The sequence below is a fragment of the Carcharhinus amblyrhynchos genome, chromosome 32 (genome assembly GCF_965287045.1).
Source record: "Carcharhinus amblyrhynchos chromosome 32, sCarAmb.v2.hapA, whole genome shotgun sequence".
In the NCBI taxonomy this organism is placed as follows: domain Eukaryota; kingdom Metazoa; phylum Chordata; class Chondrichthyes; order Carcharhiniformes; family Carcharhinidae; genus Carcharhinus; species Carcharhinus amblyrhynchos.
Window position 1 is genome coordinate 13,920,727 of NC_137355.1, and position 20,627 is coordinate 13,941,353.

General features: G+C 43.9%; 1 protein-coding gene across 4 annotated transcripts in view; it reads right to left on the reverse strand.

Moving 5' to 3' along the window:
- Positions 1–2,362: 2,362 nt before the first annotated feature.
- Positions 2,363–20,627, reverse strand: part of pkma (pyruvate kinase M1/2a) — a 64,287-nt gene continuing 46,022 nt past the window's right edge. For 3 of the 4 annotated variants that reach the window (XM_080216178.1, XM_080216180.1, XM_080216181.1), the window contains exons 8-11: positions 20,461–20,613; positions 11,065–11,231; positions 3,530–3,711; positions 2,363–3,000 (exon numbers count right to left, since the gene is read on the reverse strand). In XM_080216178.1, the coding sequence (XP_080072304.1) occupies positions 2,894–3,000; positions 3,530–3,711; positions 11,065–11,231; positions 20,461–20,613 (609 nt within the window). In that variant the 3' untranslated portion in view covers positions 2,363–2,893. Of the gene's footprint in view, positions 3,001–3,529; positions 3,712–11,064; positions 11,232–11,638; positions 11,806–20,460; positions 20,614–20,627 lie in introns of all 4 variants that reach the window. The other variant, XM_080216179.1, reaches the window with a different exon arrangement.

Consider the following 20,627-nt stretch of genomic DNA (forward strand, 5'->3'; position numbering starts at 1 on the left):
CACCTGATGAAGGGGCTAACCCCAAAAGCTTGAGTCTATTATCAAATAAATCGGTTGGACTAAAACCTGGTGTTGTCAGACTTGTGTTTACGCCAGTCCAACGCCAGAATCCCTACAGTGCAGAAGGAGGTTATTCAGCCCATCAAATCTACACCAACCACAATTCCATTGAGCCTGTAGCCCCACATTTTTACTCCACTTGTCTTTTTGATACTAAGTGGCAATTTAGCATGGCCAATCAACCTGACCCACTGTGGGAGGAAACCAGAGCACCTGGAGGAAACCTATGCTGACACAATGAGAATGTGCAGTTTACACAGCCAGTAACCCAGGCCAGGAATCAAACCTGGATCCCTGGTGCTGTGAGGCAGCAGCACTTACCACTGCCACCCTAATCAGCAAGTTGAAACCTAACCATTGCACACACACTCACACTCTCCCCTCCTGGCACGTGCTCTACAATGTGCACAACCCTTCACTTCCACCCCCTCCTTCCACTACTTCCTCTCACCCCCCCCCAACAACCCAATACTTCCCCTTGGCCCCACTTACCCCTTTTCCCTATGTTCCTGCCCTACCCTTTCAGATTTTCTCCAGCAGTTCAGGCTAAATGTTATCACATCCAGCAGCTAGATCATCTTCAGTGCCTCAATTCAAGCTAAGGCCATTTATGCATTTACATTTGAGTCAATATCTAAAACACTCACTTACCACTGTAAGTGAAAATACAGTTACATTTCAGCCACATCCTACATCTCAATCCATAGCACCATGCTAAATCTTTCAAAGATCCTATGTGTTTTCTCAACAATAGAAATTCTGTTTCATCATGGGGCTACTAGCTGATGGGGCTACTAGCTGATGGGGCTACTAGCTGATGGGGCTACTAGCTGATGGGGCTACTAGCTGATGGGGCTACTAGCTGATGGGGCTACTAGCTGATGGGGCTACTAGCTGATGGGGCTACTAGCTGATGGGGCTACTAGCTGATGGGGCTACTAGCTGATGGGGCTACTAGCTGATGGGGCTACTAGCTGATGGGGCTACTAGCTGATGGGGCTACTAGCTGATGGGGCTACTAGCTGATGGGGCTACTAGCTGATGGGGCTACTAGCTGATGGGGCTACTAGCTGATGGGGCTACTAGCTGATGGGGCTACTAGCTGATGGGGCTACTAGCTGATGGGGCTACTAGCTGATGGGGCTACTAGCTGATGGGGCTACTAGCTGATGGGGCTACTAGCTGATGGGGCTACTAGCTGATGGGGCTGTTCCCCCCCACCAAAAAGCATTTCTGGCATTTGATTGTGACTTTGTTAACTTGAGCTGTATATATGCAATCTTGTCAATGTTTTCTACATTGTGAAATATTGAGGCCACTTTTGACTCTTTAAACTTTGTTTTCTTCCCTATAAAGATTTCTTTCAAGCTGCACACCCAATCTCCATCTTTGAGACCTTTTCTTTATACCTGAAAATAAAACCCATTCTTAGAGCAGGTTAGCAAGTTGCCTGCAGCAGTAATTTTCTCAATCGAACTGAAAAGCAGAAGACATCGTTCCTTCCGAGAAGGCAGGCTTAAAAAGACTGACCACCTCACTTCAGTGCTAGGGTGAGGGAGTTACTTGCAGAATGCAATTCTCTCTCCTGGTAACTGGTAGCATACCACTTTACACTGCCAGGGTGTCTGTCCCATGAAAACTTATAGGTAGCCAATGCTAGGGGGGTACATCCTTGCTGGAGGTTGCCATCAGAATTGACTCACTCCTGAATACAAATGGGTCCTCCAACTTCTATCACGATCCCAATAAAATGAACAATTCAGTTGTCAAGTGGGAACAATTTTCTATTTATACCCCATAACCCAAGGTCACTTAGCCTCATTTCACATTGTATCCTCATTACTAGATGTTCTGCCCTGTGGGCACACAATTAGACTGGGTGATGCAGCAATGGTCTTGTAAACATTTTGCATGTTTACAATTCCAAACTTAGCTACCATCAGATGAAGACTTGATGAGCCAAACAACCACCTTCTGTTGCTGTTATTACTGTTCCATATCTTGGCAGTCTGTCTGATTCAAGAGTATTTAAACATGCATCAACTGAAGTTTCCTCAAATGTTGTCAAAGTTAAATGCTACACTTGACGATGCAATCAAGTCTAGGCTCATAAAACCATTAGCACTTAGCTTAAAAACATTGCCATTTTCACCCTCTTCATATGTGCTTATCCCAACTTGTGCAGAGTGCCCAACTTGTGCAGAGTGCAGAACACAAACTGATGGCTCAAGTGGTCAGAATATGCCTAGGACCGCAGTACGACATGCTAGTCTATTGTTTGAAGAGAGTTGAGACAAGAAACTCGTGGGAGCTAGCTTTTATTGATATCCACCAATGTGCAACAATTAAACTGCATTTTACTCCTAGTCACAGAAAAGCATGTTGTACTAAGTGAAACATCTGGTCTAATCTCTGCAACTGCAAACAGGCTGTGTTTTTAATTACAGAATTGTACAGTATCAGAACAATGCACAACTGATTTAACCAAAACACTGTCCAATTAATATCAGGGTGCATTATTGGGGATTTTATTTTAAGATAGATTGCAACCACAAATATATAAATAAAGGTTGTGAAGGTACGATGCACTTAGTACAACATAGTACACTGACTGAAACATTTATAATAGTCTTACATCAGACAGTCAAGTGCAGTACAGAGTAACTGGATAAGGGGCTGAACTGAGGACCAAGAGTGCTGCGTTCTTTAACTTGCTTAGGTAGGAGGTGCTCGGAGGTTAGCAGCTGGCAGCTGCTCCGCAGTACACAAAGCGATAATTGTCTACAGGGAGGTGGTGGTACTGCAGTGGACATCAAATGGAGATCCCAGCCGTTCAGGGCACTTGCAGCACACGCATGGTGTTGGTGGAACCAGATCCCGGGCGCCAGCCTGTCAGAACAATCACCAGGTCGCAGGTCTTGAAGAAACCACGTGCCTTGCCTGCAGAATAAAATTCAAATAATTCATTGAATCATAGAATCCCTCCAGTGCAGAGAGATTATGGCCCATCAAATCTGCATAGACTCAGCATCTTACTTCTGCCCTATCCCTGTAACATCATACCTTCCCATGGCTAATCATTCTAACCCAAGGGGCAATTTAGCAAGGCCAATCAACCTAACCTACACATGTTGGGAGTGCAGGAGGAAACCAGAGCACCCAACAGAAACCCGCATGTTGGGAGAACATGCAAACTCTCAGTGTAGGAATTGAACCCAGGTCACTGAAGCTGAGAGGTAGCAGTGCTAACCACTGTGGTGCCCGAACTAATGCAGAATAAAACAAAATGATGCAATCCACTCCAAGATTCATACAGTCTACACCCTGACCTCCACTAAGGAAACAGTCAATTTCTGAAGTCATCTTTGGTTGTTTTTTTCCCCTCTGCAGATGCGGACAGAGTGGCTGATCATTTCCAATGCCTCCGGTTTTGTTTAAGGAAATACATTTTCATCTGTGCTCAACTTACCGACTTCCATGGCAAAGTTCACCCTGTGGTCAACATCATCGGACCACACCGGATCAGCTGGTGGCTTGAAGAGGACAGGGAAGACACCACGGAAAAGATGGGCCTGGCGAGCAGTCTGAGCTTCACGAGTTACAGCAATGATAGGAGCTCGTGGGCGGTACCTGGACACCAGGTGTGCAGACCTAAACACAAACAACACCGTCAGCACTCAAACATCATGGGGTGAAAAGAGTTACAGCTTTGCAATAGGGCGATTCTTCAAATCAACCATGCTTGAATCAAAGTACAGCCTTAGATTTGGCCTCCCAAGTTACAAGATGCAATTAACGGGCACATTGCAGAGTCAGGCTCGAGTGGTTGATTCATGAACAGAAAATGTTGGAAAAGCTCAGGTCTGGCAGCTTCTGTGGAAAGGGAAAATAGAGTTTCGTCTCTATTCTGTACAACTCTCTCAAAGCTAGCTATTTTCTCTCCTCAGCTGCCAGACCTGCTTAGTTTTTCTATCATTTGCTGTTTCTATTTCAGAGTCCAGCATCCGCTTGTCAGGATCCTAACAGTGCAGAGGGGGGCCATTCAGCCCACTGAGTCTGCACTGATCCTCCAAAACAGCATCACACCCAGGCCCACACCCACCACCCAGTTTCTATGACCTTGCACATTTACCACAGCTAATCTACCTAACCTGCACATCTTTAGATATTAAGGGGCAATGTAGTAATGGTCAATGTACCGAACCTGTACATTTTTCAGACTGGGAGATAAGCAGAGCACCCGGAGGAAGCCCATGCAGTCAAGGGGAGAACATGCAAACCTCCAGTCACCCAACCCTGGAATGGAAGTTAGGTCCCTGGCCACAGAGACAGCAAAATAGCATTATGCTTTAAGTGTTTCATTGTCTTCAGACCTTGGGGCTAATATCCATTTTCATTCAACTCTCCTAAAGACAGTAACTCAAATAGAGTGCCACAGGTTAAGCAGCCTCAATGTCCAGTCAGGCTATGATTTTGAAGCTGAACCTAGATCAAAGTCAGCAAGCTAATGCCTTTACCCAACATCGGTCAGCAGAAATGTTTGTCCTCCACAGTAAGAAGTCTGACAACACCAGGTTTAAGTCCAACTGATTTATTTGATAGTAAACTCACAAGCTTTCAGGGTTTCCCCTTTCGTCAGGCAAATGAGAGTTCTGGCCTCAGACAGACCTGGTGTTAAACCTGGTGTTGTCGGACTTCTTACTGTGTTTACCCCAGTCCAATGCCAGCATCTCCACATGTCCCCCAGAGCAGAGGATGCAGATTCCTTAATGCTAGCTAGCACTGCAACCAAACTTAAGAGCCACAAATTGTAAAACTGGTTTTACACAAAAGAATATTAGTCAGTTGTATCTTGTACAAGATCCAACAAGTACATTTTTATTTTCACAATGCAAAAGTTTTAAGTGTTAATAATCAACCTTGAGCTGTTTGCCCTTTTCAGTCAAGTCCCAGACACACAGCAGTCATTATGGGATTCTTACAAGTTCTAAAAAGATGTATTCAACCCCAAGCCTCCCTTGTAAAGCTTTTTTCAGATGTTGGTGAGGCCACACCTGGAGTAGTGTGTGCAGTTTTGGTGTCCTTATCGGAGGAAGGATGTTCTTGCTATAGTGAGTGCAGCAATAGTTTACCCGGCTGATTCCTGTGAATGGGAGGTCTGTCACATGAGAAACTAAATTGGTTGGGATTTATTTGTTGCGCTTGGAAGGGTGGGGGGGTGGGGGAGGAGGATCTCAAACATAAAATTCTAACAGGATTAGACAGGGTAGATTCATAAAGAATGTTGCCAATGTGGGGGAGTCCAGAATTAGGGGCCACAGTTCGAGGATAAGAGGCAAACCTGAGGTGAGGAGAAATTTCTTTATCAAGAGGGTGGTGAATGTGTGGAATTCACTACCACAGGAAGTAGTTGAGAGCAAAACATTGTCTGATTTCAAGAAGAAATCAGACAGCTCTTGGGACTAAAGGGATCAAGGGATATGGAGGAAGGGAGAGGGGAAAGAATTGAGGTATGAATATGATCAGCCATGGGTCATAATGAATGATGGAACAGGCACGAAGGGCCTACTCCTGCTTCTAGTTTCTATAATTACTACGTCACTCAGCAACCATCAAAACTTGGGCAAAAGGGTAACCAGAGTGTGAATCACATCCCACAATGTAGAAAGAATCAGAAATCCTACAGTACAGAAAGAGGCCATTCAGCCCATCAAGTCTGCACCAACCACAGTCCCATCCAGGCCCTACCCCCATATCCCTGCATATTTTACCCACTAATCCCTCTAACCTACACATCTCAGGACACTTAATGGGCAATTTAGCATGGCCAATTAAACGTAACCTGCACATCTTTGGACTGTGGAAGGAAGCCCACACAGACACAAGGAGAATATGCAAACTCCATACAGGCACTGACCCAAGCTGGGAATCAAACCCAGGCCCCTGAAGTTGTGAAACAGCAATGCTAACAATTGTGCTACCATGCCACCCCAGTTTAACATTACAGAATGTCTTTTCTACAGGTTTGAAAACTGCAATCTGAAATGAAGAAACAATTACTGCATTTTCTTTTTAATGCATTTGCAGGCCAGCAGTTATTGCCCATCCCTACTTGCCCTTGAGAAGTTGGTGAGCTGCCATCTTGCCAACATTATAAAGTGCTATGGGTTAACCCACAATTCCAGGATTTTGACCCAGTGACTGCAAAAGGAATTTGGCAATATATTTCCAAGTCAGGACAGTGAGTGGCTTGGAGAGGAATTTGCAAGTATGGTGATCCCATGCATCTTTTGCCCTTCTAGATGAAAATGGTCATGGGTTTGGTAGGTGCTGTCTAAGGATCTTTGAATTGCTACAGCGCATCTTGCAGCTTGTACATCCTACTACTAGTGAGTGGTGGTGGGAGTGGATGTTTGTGGAAAAGTTGCATTGAGAAAAGGAACTATATTCTGGTAGAATGGGTTACTGACTTAAATACAATCCACTTGACAATTAGTTGCCCAACTGGGGGCTAGCTGAATTTTACATCATCCTTCTGCTTTGTAGCACTGCACACTTTAGAATTAGGTGACAATGCTGCACTACAGAATCTCTACACAAAAGGTTAAGACAAACAACTACCTGTGTCATTCCAAGGAAATATTTGCTGCTGCTGTGCTCCACCACATTTACATACCCGTAAATCAATACCTACAAATCTCTGGCCACTAAATGTTTCACAGACCGATGGTAAAGATTGAACCAAAGCCCCACACAGTCTAATGAAAGCTAGTGGGGGTGGGGGGGGGGGGTGTGAAGAATATTGCTGCTACATTAGAATGGAACACAGGACAGTACAGACGCTTAATGCATCAGACAAGTCTGTATGCTAGATGGAGGGACTGCGACGCCATGGATATATGGGGTGCGAGGATGAAACCTAATTCAAAAGAAGGCAGATACAAATGTAATCAAGTAACATTAATTTGAGCAGTTTAGAAGATTAAATAGACAAGGAAACAGATGAACACAAGGAATACCACAATTTCACAATGTATAGAGTGTCAATAAGGAAAGGTGATGAATCCACAGAAGGAAACACTGTCGGAGACAAAGAAAATGCCAATAGAGGAATTAAGATTGAAATAGGAGATAGAGTCAAATTGGAGGACAAAGTCTACATCCAGAAAACAGTGGCACAAATATCCAAAAATTAAAATCCAGAAAAAGTATTGCCATAAAACTAGTGGACAATTCTCATGTTAAATTGGTTATATTTATTTTTTTAGTCACAAACAGGCTTACATTAACACTGCAATGAAGTTACTGTGAAAATCCCTTAGTTGCCACACTCCAGTGCCTGTTCAGGTACAGAGGTAGAATTTAGCATGGCCAACGCACCCAATCCTCAGGTCTTTTGGACTGTGGGAGGAAACCAGAGCACTTGGTGGACACCCACACAGACACAGAGAACGTGCACACTCCGCACGGACAGTGACCCAGGAACATGGGTCCCTGGCACTTGAGGCAGTGATGCTAACCACTGTGCTGTCTTCATTCCAGGTACTAAATGAGTTCTCAATTTCAATGATAGCAAAATATTAGAAGCCTGTAATAGGCAACCTTGATTATAGAATCATGGGCAATTGAACATGACCAATCCACTTAATGAGTGCAAAGTCAGAATCTCTCTCAAAACAAGACCTGTTTCAATTGACTTCTATTCTTAAAAGTAGTCATGGGCATGGCATTAATGGACTTTTCAGAAAGCGCACAAGTTGTTTCCAGAGAGATTTTTGATGCGGAGCAAGGAAAGGGAAGTAGAGCCATGGAGAAGATAGCAGAAAAGTATCTACAGCACAGAAATGGAAGGTAGAAGCTTGCTATGGCAGGAACCAGGCCCTTGCAGTGACTGTTATGATAAGTGAGAGGTTGTTCATTTTCATTGGTCAAGAGACACCATAGAGTGAGGGGCAGGAGATCAAGAGCAGCGATACAAAAACTGAGTTAAACAATGCAGGTGAACCAATTGTAGAGGAATAGAAAGCAAGAAAACTTGATTAGCAAACAGTGATGCTTCAGTATATTTTGTGTGTTGACCAGAACTAAGGTACATAATCAAGTACAAAAAAGATTTTCATAGAGATTATGATGCACCTAAATACAGTCTGGGGTCTCTTGCTGGGATAGAGATTAAAGGGAGAACTAATAGATTATGAAGGTTTCCAGAAGTATGAATACAGAGAAAGCATTCAAAAATACAAGCCAACCACTAGGAAGTCAAAAATTTAGGACTTTCCTTTACACAAAAATGGAGATTGAAATTCCATGTCAAGGGGAATGGTTGATGCAGACAAGATACCTTCAAGGACAGACCAGATACATGGAGAGAAGGAAAGAGATAGAGGAAAGTTGGGAGGGGGGGGTAATTAGGAATGGAAGGAGATGTGTGGGGAACATAAATGGGCATAGATCACCTGAGTCAAATGACAGCTTCTGTTCTATAGATTCTAAAAGGGTCATTTTAAACTTCTGCTTACAATGTAAAAGAGTCAAAAATTGGCGGCCTCTTACACCACCTTTGATTTAAGTCAATAAATGAGGAGCGGTACAACAGAAGCCTGCTCTCGTTCACCTCCCATGTTGAAGGGGTTAAAATCATTGAATGCAGAGAGTTCCCCTGTGAACTGAGTATAGTAGAATTCTGCTGGGAAGCTGCAGTGACGTTTGAAAAGTTCCCCCAGCCGCAGAAGGGCTGCACACAGTGAACAAGGGGCAATGATTAATATGCCACAAGATCCTGTGGCCTGGCAGGTGTGGATGGTTTGCCATGTAGATGCTTTGTTAGTAATTGAATATTACAATTGAGACAAACATTTAGAGCTTGTAATTGGTTAACTATATTTACCTGACAAAGTAATCAGAACTACTGGTTGTAACTAGATACCAATCTAGATAGGCTGGGCAAATGGGCCAGGAACTGGCAAATGGAATTCAATGTTGGCAAGTGCAAGGTGGTCCACTTTGGTAGGAATAATGGTAGGAAGGATTTACTTACGGGGCGAAAAACGGCAGCAGGCGACGGTGCAGAGGGACCTTGGGGTCCTTGTGCATGAGTCGCAAAAACCCAGCCTGCAAGTGCAGCAGGTGGTCAGGAAGGCGAATGGGATGCTGGCCTTCATAGCGAGGGGGATTGAATATAGAAGTAGGGAAGTCTTGCTGCAGCTGTATAGGGCATTGGTGAGGCTGCAGCTGGAGTACTGTGTGCAGTTTTGGTCACCGCACTTACGCAAGGATATTTTGGCCTTGGAGGGAGTGCAGAGGAGGTTTACTAGGCTGATACCGGAGTTGAGGGGGTTGAGCTATGCGGAGAGGCTGAATAAACTAGGCATGTACTCGTTAAGAGTTTAGAAGAATGAGGGGAGATCTCATTGAGACGTTATAAGATGATGAATGGGATGGATAGGATAGAGGTGGAGAGACTCTTCCCGCTCAGAAAGGACAGTAGGACTAGGGGGCACAGCCTCAAGGTAAGGGGGGGGGGGGTTTAGAACGGAGTTGAGGAGGAACTTCTTCACTCAAAGGGTGGTAAATCTCTGGAATTCTCTGCCTGTTGAAGTGGTGGAGGCTGCCTCGCTAAATATTTTTAAGACGCGGGTTGATGGGTTTTTGATAAGCGAGGGGATTAAGGGTTATGGGGAGAAGGCGGGAGTGTGGAACTGAGCCACGACAGATCAGCCATGATCTTATTGAATGGCAGGGCAGGCTCGAAGGGCTAGATGGCCTACTCCTGCTCCTATTTCTTATGTTCAATGACTTCAAAACAAATGTGTACTTGTGACTGGTATATGCAAATTAATTGCAAGAAAACCAAAGGTATAATTACTGATGCAATGTATTGCTCAGGGAGTCCATATGCCCCCTAGTGGAGTCAGACTTCCTTGCTATAGCTTGAATAAAGGCATCTGTAAAAACTCCCTTGACTGGTTGCAAAGAGAGTGAAGTACGTGATCATTGGATAGCTGTGAAATTCCCTAACACGCGTACTGACGAAGATGGGGAAGAAAGGAAATGCAAGAGGAAAGACGAGATCAGTGAACACACTTCAAAAAGGTGACTTGAAGCCAAGAATGTGAGGTCTGGAGGACAAAGTCAAAATTGGAGCTGGACTTTGCACAGCACAACAGAGTTCAGAATAAAGGGAGCAGTCCTTTAAGTTAACTAGTGATAAATGGATAAAACGTATACATCAATTCCATCGGTCTATGGAGACAGTTTAAAAACAAGTTTATTCATGCATCACAAGGCTTATATTAACACCGCAATGAAGTTATTGTGAATTTCCCCTAGTCGCCACACTCTGGTGCCTGTTCGGGACATCTTTCAGAATCCGGAGGAAACCCACAGACACAAGAAGAACGTGCAAACTCCACACAGAGACAGTGACCCAAGCTGGGAATCAAACCCAGATCTCTGGCACTGTGAAGCAGCGGTGCTAACCACTCTGCTGCCCCAATGTCTGATGATTACATTCATTCGATTCTTGTGACAAACTTGCAAAACAGGAAACCCAAATAGTAAAGCTGGAAATGATCCAAGGAGGAGGCTAGCAACATGTTTGTCATTTGCAGGCTCAAGTTCCAGTTACCACTGACTGGTTGCCCTATTTGCCGAGGATGAAAAAGTAGCTGCAAGAGCCAATACTTTTTAAAAGTAGATTTCAGGTGCAGTTGTGACAGCAATAAATCCACAGGTCATGAGCTCAGGTTTCTGGCTGGTTAAACACCAGCATCAAATTACATCTTTAAAACACAGAATACCAAATGCAACACAAGTGTACAGAACACAGTCTTGCAACATAATTTTACTGAAGTACTGCAGATATCTATACAGTTTAAAATCGGACTGACATTTGCAGTTTAGCCTGTCTCTGCACCCTGTAAGGAAAGGGGTGACCAGCTGACGGACAAAAATAGGCTAATGAAATGTCAACAGTTCAGGGACAAGCAATGGAATAATTCCTACCTTCCAGACTTAGTCAGCACTATCACAGCTGCAGCACAGCACTTGAAAGAGGCCTCCACGGCACCAATGGCTGCTACTTCTGATGGATCTCGGGACATGGGTACTAGACGACGCAGCTCTTCGAATAGCTGCCTGTGGTACATGGCAGCCTCAGCCTCACGAGCAATCTGCAGATGCCACATAAAACAGCACCAGGGAAGGGAACATTCCGGTCAGTCACCGCCACTTCTGCTCCATTCATCCTGCCTACACCTTGTGCACTTGAGTTTCAGGCTACCCTTTACCTACCTGCCAGCTAGGCTCAGCACACAATTTGACGTGTGCCCCCTTCATTGGACATAGCCAATTACCTGGCAGCTTAACTAAACCAGCAGATTCCTTCTGGATCATTGAAAGAACACTTGGGGGGAGGTCATTTCACATATCCAGCTTAGTTCACTTCTAGAAGAGTTCCCCTTTCAATGAGCAATACTTGGCTACGTAGCTGCCAGGCAATTTGAACAGTCCAGAACCCTGTAAGAAGAAAGGGTTAATTCTAAACCTTCTGCACAGTATGACTCCTTGGCTACTCTACCTGCCAGATTTGGTCAAGACTATAATACCAGCAGCAAGGCATTTAAAAGAGGCCTGCACAGCGCCAATGGCAGCAGTCTCCGTAGGGTCTACCGTAGGAGGCGCGAGATGGGCGATCTCCGAATACATCTGTCGGTGATACATTGCAGCCTCTGCCTCACGAGCTATCTGTAGGCCACAAAATAAGACAGGAACAGAGAAAGATGCAAGAGAGTCAGGTATACGTGACACATTAGTGAAAGCAAGATTTAGGTAGTTGTGCAACATTTGCATAGTGGGAACATGAGCAGAAGGGGAATAGAAGCCCACTTTTTGATGTCTTTCGGGGAAGAAAGTAATATGAGGCCTGATTAAATTGGAAGGGCACTGTTCCCTCATTTCAACCTGCACCAGATGTTTGAAACCAATGCAGCATTTTAATAATTAAATAGTAATGGAAGTCAATCTATACAGGGTCCAAATTGCCAAGGGTTCTATTGAAAGTTACATGCATATTGCACAACTGCCACCTAAACATGCCAGTGTTCTAGGTCATGCGAAAGAATAAGTTGAACACATGCAAATTTAATGTTTAATTGAAAAGTTAGAACACGAGGCAAATCATAATGTCCACTGGCACTGTTAGTTGGTCTATTGATTTATTGGAAAATGATGGGTCCTTAGATAACTAGATTTGAGATGAGGTTGTGAAAGAAGAAAAGGGAGAAATGTGGGGGTTGGGCTGGGAAGAAAAGCAAAAAGATTTGGTACCACAAGGTCTTCCAGGGAAAGGCTGTTGATACATCCCATTTATTCTTCATTCTCCATTTGGTTTTTTGAGTTGTTCCCATAAGTCACAAGACTTATAGTCAAAGATCTCAGGTCGTGTCATGGAATTGGGTTAAAAAAATGCTGCTTCCACATCAGAATAGTCAAACACTTTCAAAACAAAATTGAGTGGGTAAGTTTTGTTTTTAGAAAAAAAGCACAATGGTCAAGAGCATGGAGCAAAGGGGTGCAAGTCCAATCAATCACATGGAAAAGGTGTTCAATCTTGCTTTGTGCAGCGTTAATTGCAAAGGGGAAGCAATTAGTTCGGGATACAGGTTTCATTCGCTAGACTGAATGAAAGCTTTGCAAAGCCCCTTCTGGGTAGTCGCACAGTTGCAGTTTTAATGCACATGTGACACCATGGAAGGAAAATATTTGGCGTAATTAGGACATGAACATTAGGGAGATCCACACATTAGTTAAAAACTTCATGCAATGTCTAACTTTCATACTAATTCTAAAAGGTTAAGACATCCTTCATTAACTTTTCTTAAATTTCTATAGCTAACTATAAAGGAAAAACACCCAGTAAGCTCCATTAGCTGGAGGCAGCCAACCACCATTGTGCTGGGCAAAGGGTATTCTTCCTGTAAATATCATTACTTTCAAGAACAGGCTCACTAGGTGTGTCTAGGGTACTGCCTTACTGGTGGTGCTTCATATTTCCTGAGAAGTATGAAGTTCCCCAGAGCACTGGGAAAAAAGCCAATTGTACTTTGTTTTAACAAAACATATTCTTTATTAACAGAACAGCTTCAAATTGTTCATACAGCAGCCAGGGTGCAGTGGTATTGTCACTGAATCAGTAATCCAGACACCCAGGGTAATGCCCTGGTGACCCAGGTTCAAGTCCCATCATGGCAGATGGTGAAATTGGAATTCAATAAAAATCTGGAATTAAAAGTCTAATTCGCCACCATGAAACCACTGTCGATTGTTGTAAAAACCCATCTGGTTCACTAATGTCCTTTAGGGAAGGAAATCTGCCACCCTTACCTGGTCTGGCCTACATGTGACTCCAAAGCCACAGCAATGTGGTGAACTCGCAACTGCCCTCAGGATGGGTAATAAATGCCAACCCAGGCAGCGATGCCCATGAAAGAAATTTTAAAAAGCTACTTCAGTTTGACAATGGGAAGATAATGTCTGACCAAGCATAACTGAAGTAAACTCATGCTCAAGACTCCAATTTGGGAAATGGGCCTTTATGGGCAGTGGGGACATTTGGGCAGATGGGACAATATGGTGCATAATTGTATGTGTGTAAAAATGGGCAGCAAATTCGACTGTCAGATTCTTTGTTGAAGGGAAAGACTGACACCTATAATCAAGGTGGAATGACATGAAAAGAACAAAACCAACTCAACATGTTCACTTTTGCCAGACCTTGCTACTTCATGGAACGAAGTGTCACCGTCAGGGATATGCCTGCTCGCTAAACAAAATTAATACTGCACTGCTCCCGAGCTGAACAAGTCCAGGAACCATTTACCTCCTTTCTTGTTTAAAGATTAACTCAACTAACTTGAATGTCAATTGAAGATTAAAACTCTCATGCATCAAGGCCCACACTAAAGCAATGTAACCCATACATCTTCCAAATTCCATTAGAGGATGCATTGTTTCCTCTGAATAATCACCAGGAGTTTGAACATTTTGCGCTTTTGTCCTCTGTTGCCTAAAGCAGATCTGTCAGCTTCTTGCATCTGCATGACTGACAGCAGTATTAGCAAGAAAGCAGTGAGTAGCTGCATCACTGAAGGCAGGATTAGCAAGACAGACATCAACTACCCTGAGAAAACTACTATTGGCAAATTTGTGAAAATTTGGACTCTGATAATAAACAAACAATGACATTAAAATCAGCCAACCTAACATAGCTGCAGAATGATTGATTATTGCATAATGTCTTCACTGCTGACATGAGGCAAAATTTAAATGTACGCAATGTAGATGTCATCTGCAGAACCAGCAAGGGTCCCATTTAGTCAGTCTCCTCATGGGATGGCTGCAGTGACTGCCAAATGGCTGAGGCAGGCCTCCACAAGATCAAGGACCCCAGAGGTGAGGAAGTTGTAGCAATTAAGATGAATTGGAAGCATCACTTGAGGGTGGTGGGGCACATGAGTGCCTTTGAACAAGAGGTCTCTTTTCCCTCTCCCAGATGCCCACAAAGAATTCACTCAAGGTTTGCTTTTTTTGGACTTCCCGCAATGCAAGTCCCTGTCTGGTGAGCTGCAGTGAGCATCGGTGGAGACAGGCAAAGGAGGCCCCTTATGTGGGCATTAAAGAGCCTTGCTTTGGGGAGGGGCAGGGGAAGAGACGGTGGCATAGGTCATTGAACTAGTGACTTAGATACCCAGGCTAAAATTCAGGAGACATGGGTTCAAATCCCAGCAGGGCAGCAGATAGAATTTTTAAAAATCAATAGTCCGGAATTGAGGAGCTAGACTCAGTCACGATGATGAAACCATTGGCAATTGTCACAAAACCCATTTGATTCCCAAATGTCTTTTGACGAAGGAAAGCTGCCATCCTCACTGGACTGGCCTATGCGCAACTCGAGACAAACAACATACTTGACTCTTAGCTGTCCTCTGAAATGGCCCAGCAAGCCACTTGCCTCAAGGCCGGTACGGATGGGCAACAAATTCTGGCCTCATCAGTGACTCCTACATCCAATGAAAGAGTCAACAATAAAAACTCAAAAGCCTCAGTTCGGCAGGAAAACTGGAGGGGGTGCACAGCAGTTTCATCAGTATGCTGCCCGTTAGGAAGACAGGCTGGATAGCCTTGGATTGTTTTTGTTGGAACACAAAAGACAGAGGCCTGACCTTGACCAAGGTGTACAAGATTGAGGGCCATGGACAGAGTAAGGCTGTTCCTTTAGTTGCAGGGTCAGTCAGAAGGGGACACAAGTTCAAGGTGAAGGAAAGGTGGGAAATGAGGAAAAACTTTAAAACCTGATGGTCTGGAATGCACCATCTAGGAGGGTGGTACAGGCTGTGGAAGTGCCCGTTTCATAGGTTGATTTCCTCCATTCCCTCTCCCACCCCACCCAAATCAAGTCCACTGTTAAGGTCCCAGTTCTATACAGTGGGAGAAACGCGATTGCTGCCAACATATACCAGGAGGGTTGTGTGAGCCTTATTAATCCTTTAAAAAGTACCTGGATGAGCACTTGGCATGTCATAACATTCAAGGCTATGGGCCGAGTGCTGGTAAATGGGATTAGGTGGGAGTCAGGCATTTTGCATGTGTTGGTGCAGACTTGATGGTTGAAGGGCCTCTTCTGCACTGCATGATTCTACAACTGTTCGCAAGCTTCCTGCAGTGCTACCATGGAATAATTAAGGCATTGGCCACCACAGCGCTGCGCAATTAAATATCTACCTGCCACCAAACTCTCATGGGAAGGCATCAAACCCAAGCCATTTCCCTTGAGAGGCTGTACATGATCAATCTTCAAAAACACCCCTGGATCTCTGAAAGCAGAGGAGCAGACAGCTATCCACTTTCTCCTGATATGCAGAGGTCACAATCCAGAGGGACTGCACTCTCCAATCAACTGTAGTCATTTACTAACCTGATCACTGTCAGCACAAGCCCATACCCATACTGGCCAAATTTTAATGACTTGGAAAAGGCATGTAGAGAGCACAGAGGAAGAAAAGCACAGAAGATTGTGCATTAGGATTTGAAGAGAAAAATTCAGCAGATGCGCACGGACCTACAGGCTAGACTGAAAAAGGAACAACAACCACAAGCAGCTCAAATGAACCTGACAATGTGGACTTCAGAACCGTGTGCACAGCCAGCCAGTTTACAGCACATGCTTTGGAAGCAGCTGTGTACATTCAAAGTTTGCATTGCATGTACTCATCAGTGAGGGGAACAAATAAAAATCCCTCTAGGCCAAAAGTGCAACATCTTAGGAATGAAATTGCAGGTCTGGCAAAACACTGACTGCTGCACTTCTAACTTCATGTATGCAATAATCAATTAGATTTCATGCAAAAAACTGGATGAGTTAGATTTTCAACTCAAGCCATACATGCAGTCTACTTCTCCATTTTAAGCACCAAATTTCTGATTTACATTGATTAATGGATTAGTTTACATTAAGCAATCCAAACATGTAGTCCAGTCTCGCCACAATTCTGAAAATTTAAAATGTTATACTGTAAACACAGCAATATTTGGAGTTAAGAGTAAAACATCTTTTGCACAAGTTTAGTGACCAGCTTAATCGAGTACAGGATACGCAAATTACATTTTGCTTTAACCAGTTTGTGGTAAGATTTAAGTATTGGATTTGATTACTGTCACTGAAACACTTCAAATTTGAAATTTGTAGTGTGCCAAATCTAAAGCTTTTGTTACAATAAAATCAGGCTTGAAGGCCAAGTTGATTTGTGTTCTAACCAGCTTAAGGTAAATAATTGAGGACAGAACAGAGTAATTTAAGGTGACATTTGCTCCTGCAGCAAGTTACAGGTCTCAGCTTGATTTAAACCTGCATTCACCAAACTGCAAAGGAATGTGGGAGGGTGAAAATGACAGGCAAGAATAAAGATCACAATCACTTCAAATAGAATGCATTTTAATTGACATGGTGGTTTAGTGGGCTTCTAATAGTTTAGCTATGCTCTGTATGAACAGAAATAATGTAGAGATGCTGGGGTAAACGAAGTAAGGTGTTGTGAGACTTCTTACGATGTTGGGTAGCACAATTAGGAGTTGGAAAAAGTGCAAAGAAAGCACGACAAAGTTTATTTATTTGCATCACGAATAGGCTTACATTAACACTGCAAAGTAGTTACCGTGAAAATCCCCTCGTCAGCACAATCTGGCACTTGTGCAGGTACAGAGGGAGAAATTATGGCCAATGCACTTAACTAGGACCGTGGGCAGCAAAAATCTGGCACCGAAACACTACTTCAAGTCTCACTATGGGATTAGCCAATATCTTTTTGTGAGAAGCTAATAAATTGATTGTATCCCTGGAGGCAATTATTTAATGGAGGGTACATTTGGCACTGGAGCTTGTTCTACAAGTTGTTTTTAAAAAAGGAAAAATGTTGGCTGCTGTTCAAATAATTGGGAATTGAAGGTATGGCAAATTGGACAAAGGAAACAGCACAGCTATTTGGCACAGATTAGGTGCAAAGGGACAAAACGGGTCTGCATCCAGCAGGTCTTTTAATATGGATACGCGCACTGATGTGGATAGGGCTGAACATTTGAATGCCCTGCAGGGTTGCAAATGTAAGACTTCTCATAAGAGACCCAGGTGTGGCTTCCTCAATCTCAAGATGTGCACACAGTATTCAGAGCCTCAAGGCTAGTGCAAAAGCAAGAACTGCAAGCATGCAATGGGAACTAATTTAGCTCTCTCGTGCTGCGTCACAAAGGGTCTGAAGAATGTTATCAGTTCAAAAGGCTCTTTGCTTATTATTTACTCTATTAGCACAATAGAAGGAAGACTGTGATATGTAAATGTCATTGGACTAGTAATCCCAAAGTGTTAACAAATTTGGAATATATCACTGCCACTCAATGGTGACCATCAAACCTTTAACTATGAATGTAAAAGCCCATTTTCTAACAGTTTCACTTAGTTAATTTAGTTATGTTCTGTATGAACAGAAATTATCAAACTCCGAGCTTTCGGAAAGGGTGGTTGTCTCTTCACTTGGGTGAATCGTTAGTTGATGTGTGTACTGCAGTTGGGAGTTGAAAAAAGTGAGTCAAGGCACCATAACAGAAGTTTATTTTTATTGGTGCATACATTCAGGCAGCACAGTGGTTAGCATTGCTGCCTCACAGCTCCAGGAACCCGGGTTCAGTTCCCAGCTTGAGTCCTTGTGTTGAGTTTGCATGTTCTCCCTGTTCTACGCCAGTTTCCTCGATGTGCTTGGTTTCCTCCCACAGTCCAAAGACATGCGGGTTAAGTGCATTGACCATGTTAAATTGCCCCTTAGTGTGTCCTGGGATGTGTAGAATAGTGGGGTAAATGTATGGGGTTACAGGGATAAGGCCGGGGGGGGGGATTGTTGAAGCTGCAGACTTGATGGGCTGAATGGCTTCCTTCTCCACTGTAAAGTTTCTATGATATTCACCCTCTGCAATGGCCTAGCAAGCCAATTTGTTCAAAGGCAATTAGGGATGGGCAGCAAATATTTAACTTGCCAATGACATCCACTTTCCATGAAATAATATTTAAAAAAGGGAAACAGCACGTGGCTTAATGCTAAAAGGGGAAATGAAGATATTCAATGGAGGTATTTGATGGACGGTGCAGAGGGACCTCGGGGTCCTTGTGCACGAGTCGCAAAAACCCAGCCTGCACGTGCAGGTGGTCAGGAAGGCTAATGAGATGCTGGCCTTCATAGCGAGGGGGATTGAATATAAAAGTAGAGAGGTCTTGCTGCAGCTGTATAGGGCATTGGTGAGGCCGCAGCTGGAGTACTGTGTGCAGTTTTGGTTGCCGCACTTACGCAAGGATATTTTGGCCTTGGAGGGAGTGCAGAGGAGGTTTACTAGGCTGATGCCGGAGTTGAGGGGATTGAGCTACGAGGAGAGGCTGAATAAACTAGGCTTGTACTCGTTAGAGTTTAGAAGAATGAGGGGAGATCTCATTGAGACATATGATGAACAGGATGGATAGGATAGAGGTGGAGAGACTCTTCCCGCTCAGAAAGGACAGTAGGACTAGGGGGCACAGCCTCAAGATAAAGGTGGGGCGGGGGGGGGGGGGGCAGTTTAGAACGGAGTTGAGGAGGAACTTCTTCACTCAAAAGGGTGGCGAATCTCTGGAATTCTCTGCCCGTTGAAGTGGTGGAGGCTGCCTCGCTAAATATTTTTAAGACGCGGGTTGATGGGTTTTTGATAAGTGAGGGGGTTATGGGGAGAGGGCAGGAAAGTGGAACTGAGCCACGACAGATCAGCCATGATCTTATTGAATGGCGGGGCAGGCTGGAAGGGCTAGATGGACTACTCCTGCTCCTATTTATGTTCTTATGTTCACATAATTAGTCCCAGTGGATAGACCAGGAATTGGATCGATTATCGTGGATAAAGGAACACAAATATACAAGCCGTAACACTTGTAGTGAACTTGATTAAATGTCAAGAGTTAATTTTCAGCAATTTATTATCTGTGGGACAGGCTGCTTGCTACAATGTAGATTGATAGGAGCCAGACAGGTTCCAAACCAGTAATGACTTGCATTTGGAGAAAAAGATAGCATGAGGTGGGTGGCTTCCCGTCAATACAGACGTTCAGATCTCTCTCTCACACTGTCTTAGGATTGGAGTGTTTCAATCTTGTTCTTAACCCAAATTAGTTCAGGATTTTTTCATCTCTCCCTGGAGATTGGTGATGCAGATGCAAATAATGACATTAACATATTTGTGCCCTGTAGCAGTTACACACCCACAGGAACAAGGATTTCAGTACGCAGAATCCAATACTCAAATCCTGCTGCACAGCACACTTTCACCCACTGGATTTCAATAAGCCAGTGACTTTTCCCCCCCCCCCCTCACTACTGCATGTATGGCAGATTCAGCATGACTTAATATAAAACCAGTTACATTGATCTGGCAATGAGATGAAATGGCAATTAGTCAGGTGAAGGATAAAAATCAGTCAACTTGCTGCATGGTGGTTAAAATGGATGGATCAAACAAATTTCTAGTCACCCCAAGACAGAAAGCAAAGCAAAGTGCCAATACTTTTTTAAGTAACAACTAATGCAACAGTTCAACAGCCCAGGAACATGCAGATCAGAATTATAAATGCAACATCAATACTGTTGCAAAGTCATTGTACTAACACCGTATTTCCCCCGAATTGCTTCCCTTGTTCTCCCAACAGGAACTGGAAGTAGGCATCTTACACTACTTGTGCATTCATCATTAATTCCTAGATCAGATTCCTACCTCTACTCTTGCAAGTACTAACTGCTTTCAAAAAAGTGGTCCACACAAGGTTTGTTAACTACGTACCAGGTGCTGCATTTTTACAGCCTCGAGGGGATAGTCTCCTTTCGCAGTCTCTCCAGAAAGCATGATACAGTCTGCACCATCTAGTACAGCATTAGCTACGTCACTGCCCTCAGCGCGAGTGGGTCTGGGTTTCTTGATCATGCTCTCCAACATCTGAAAAGGTTAAA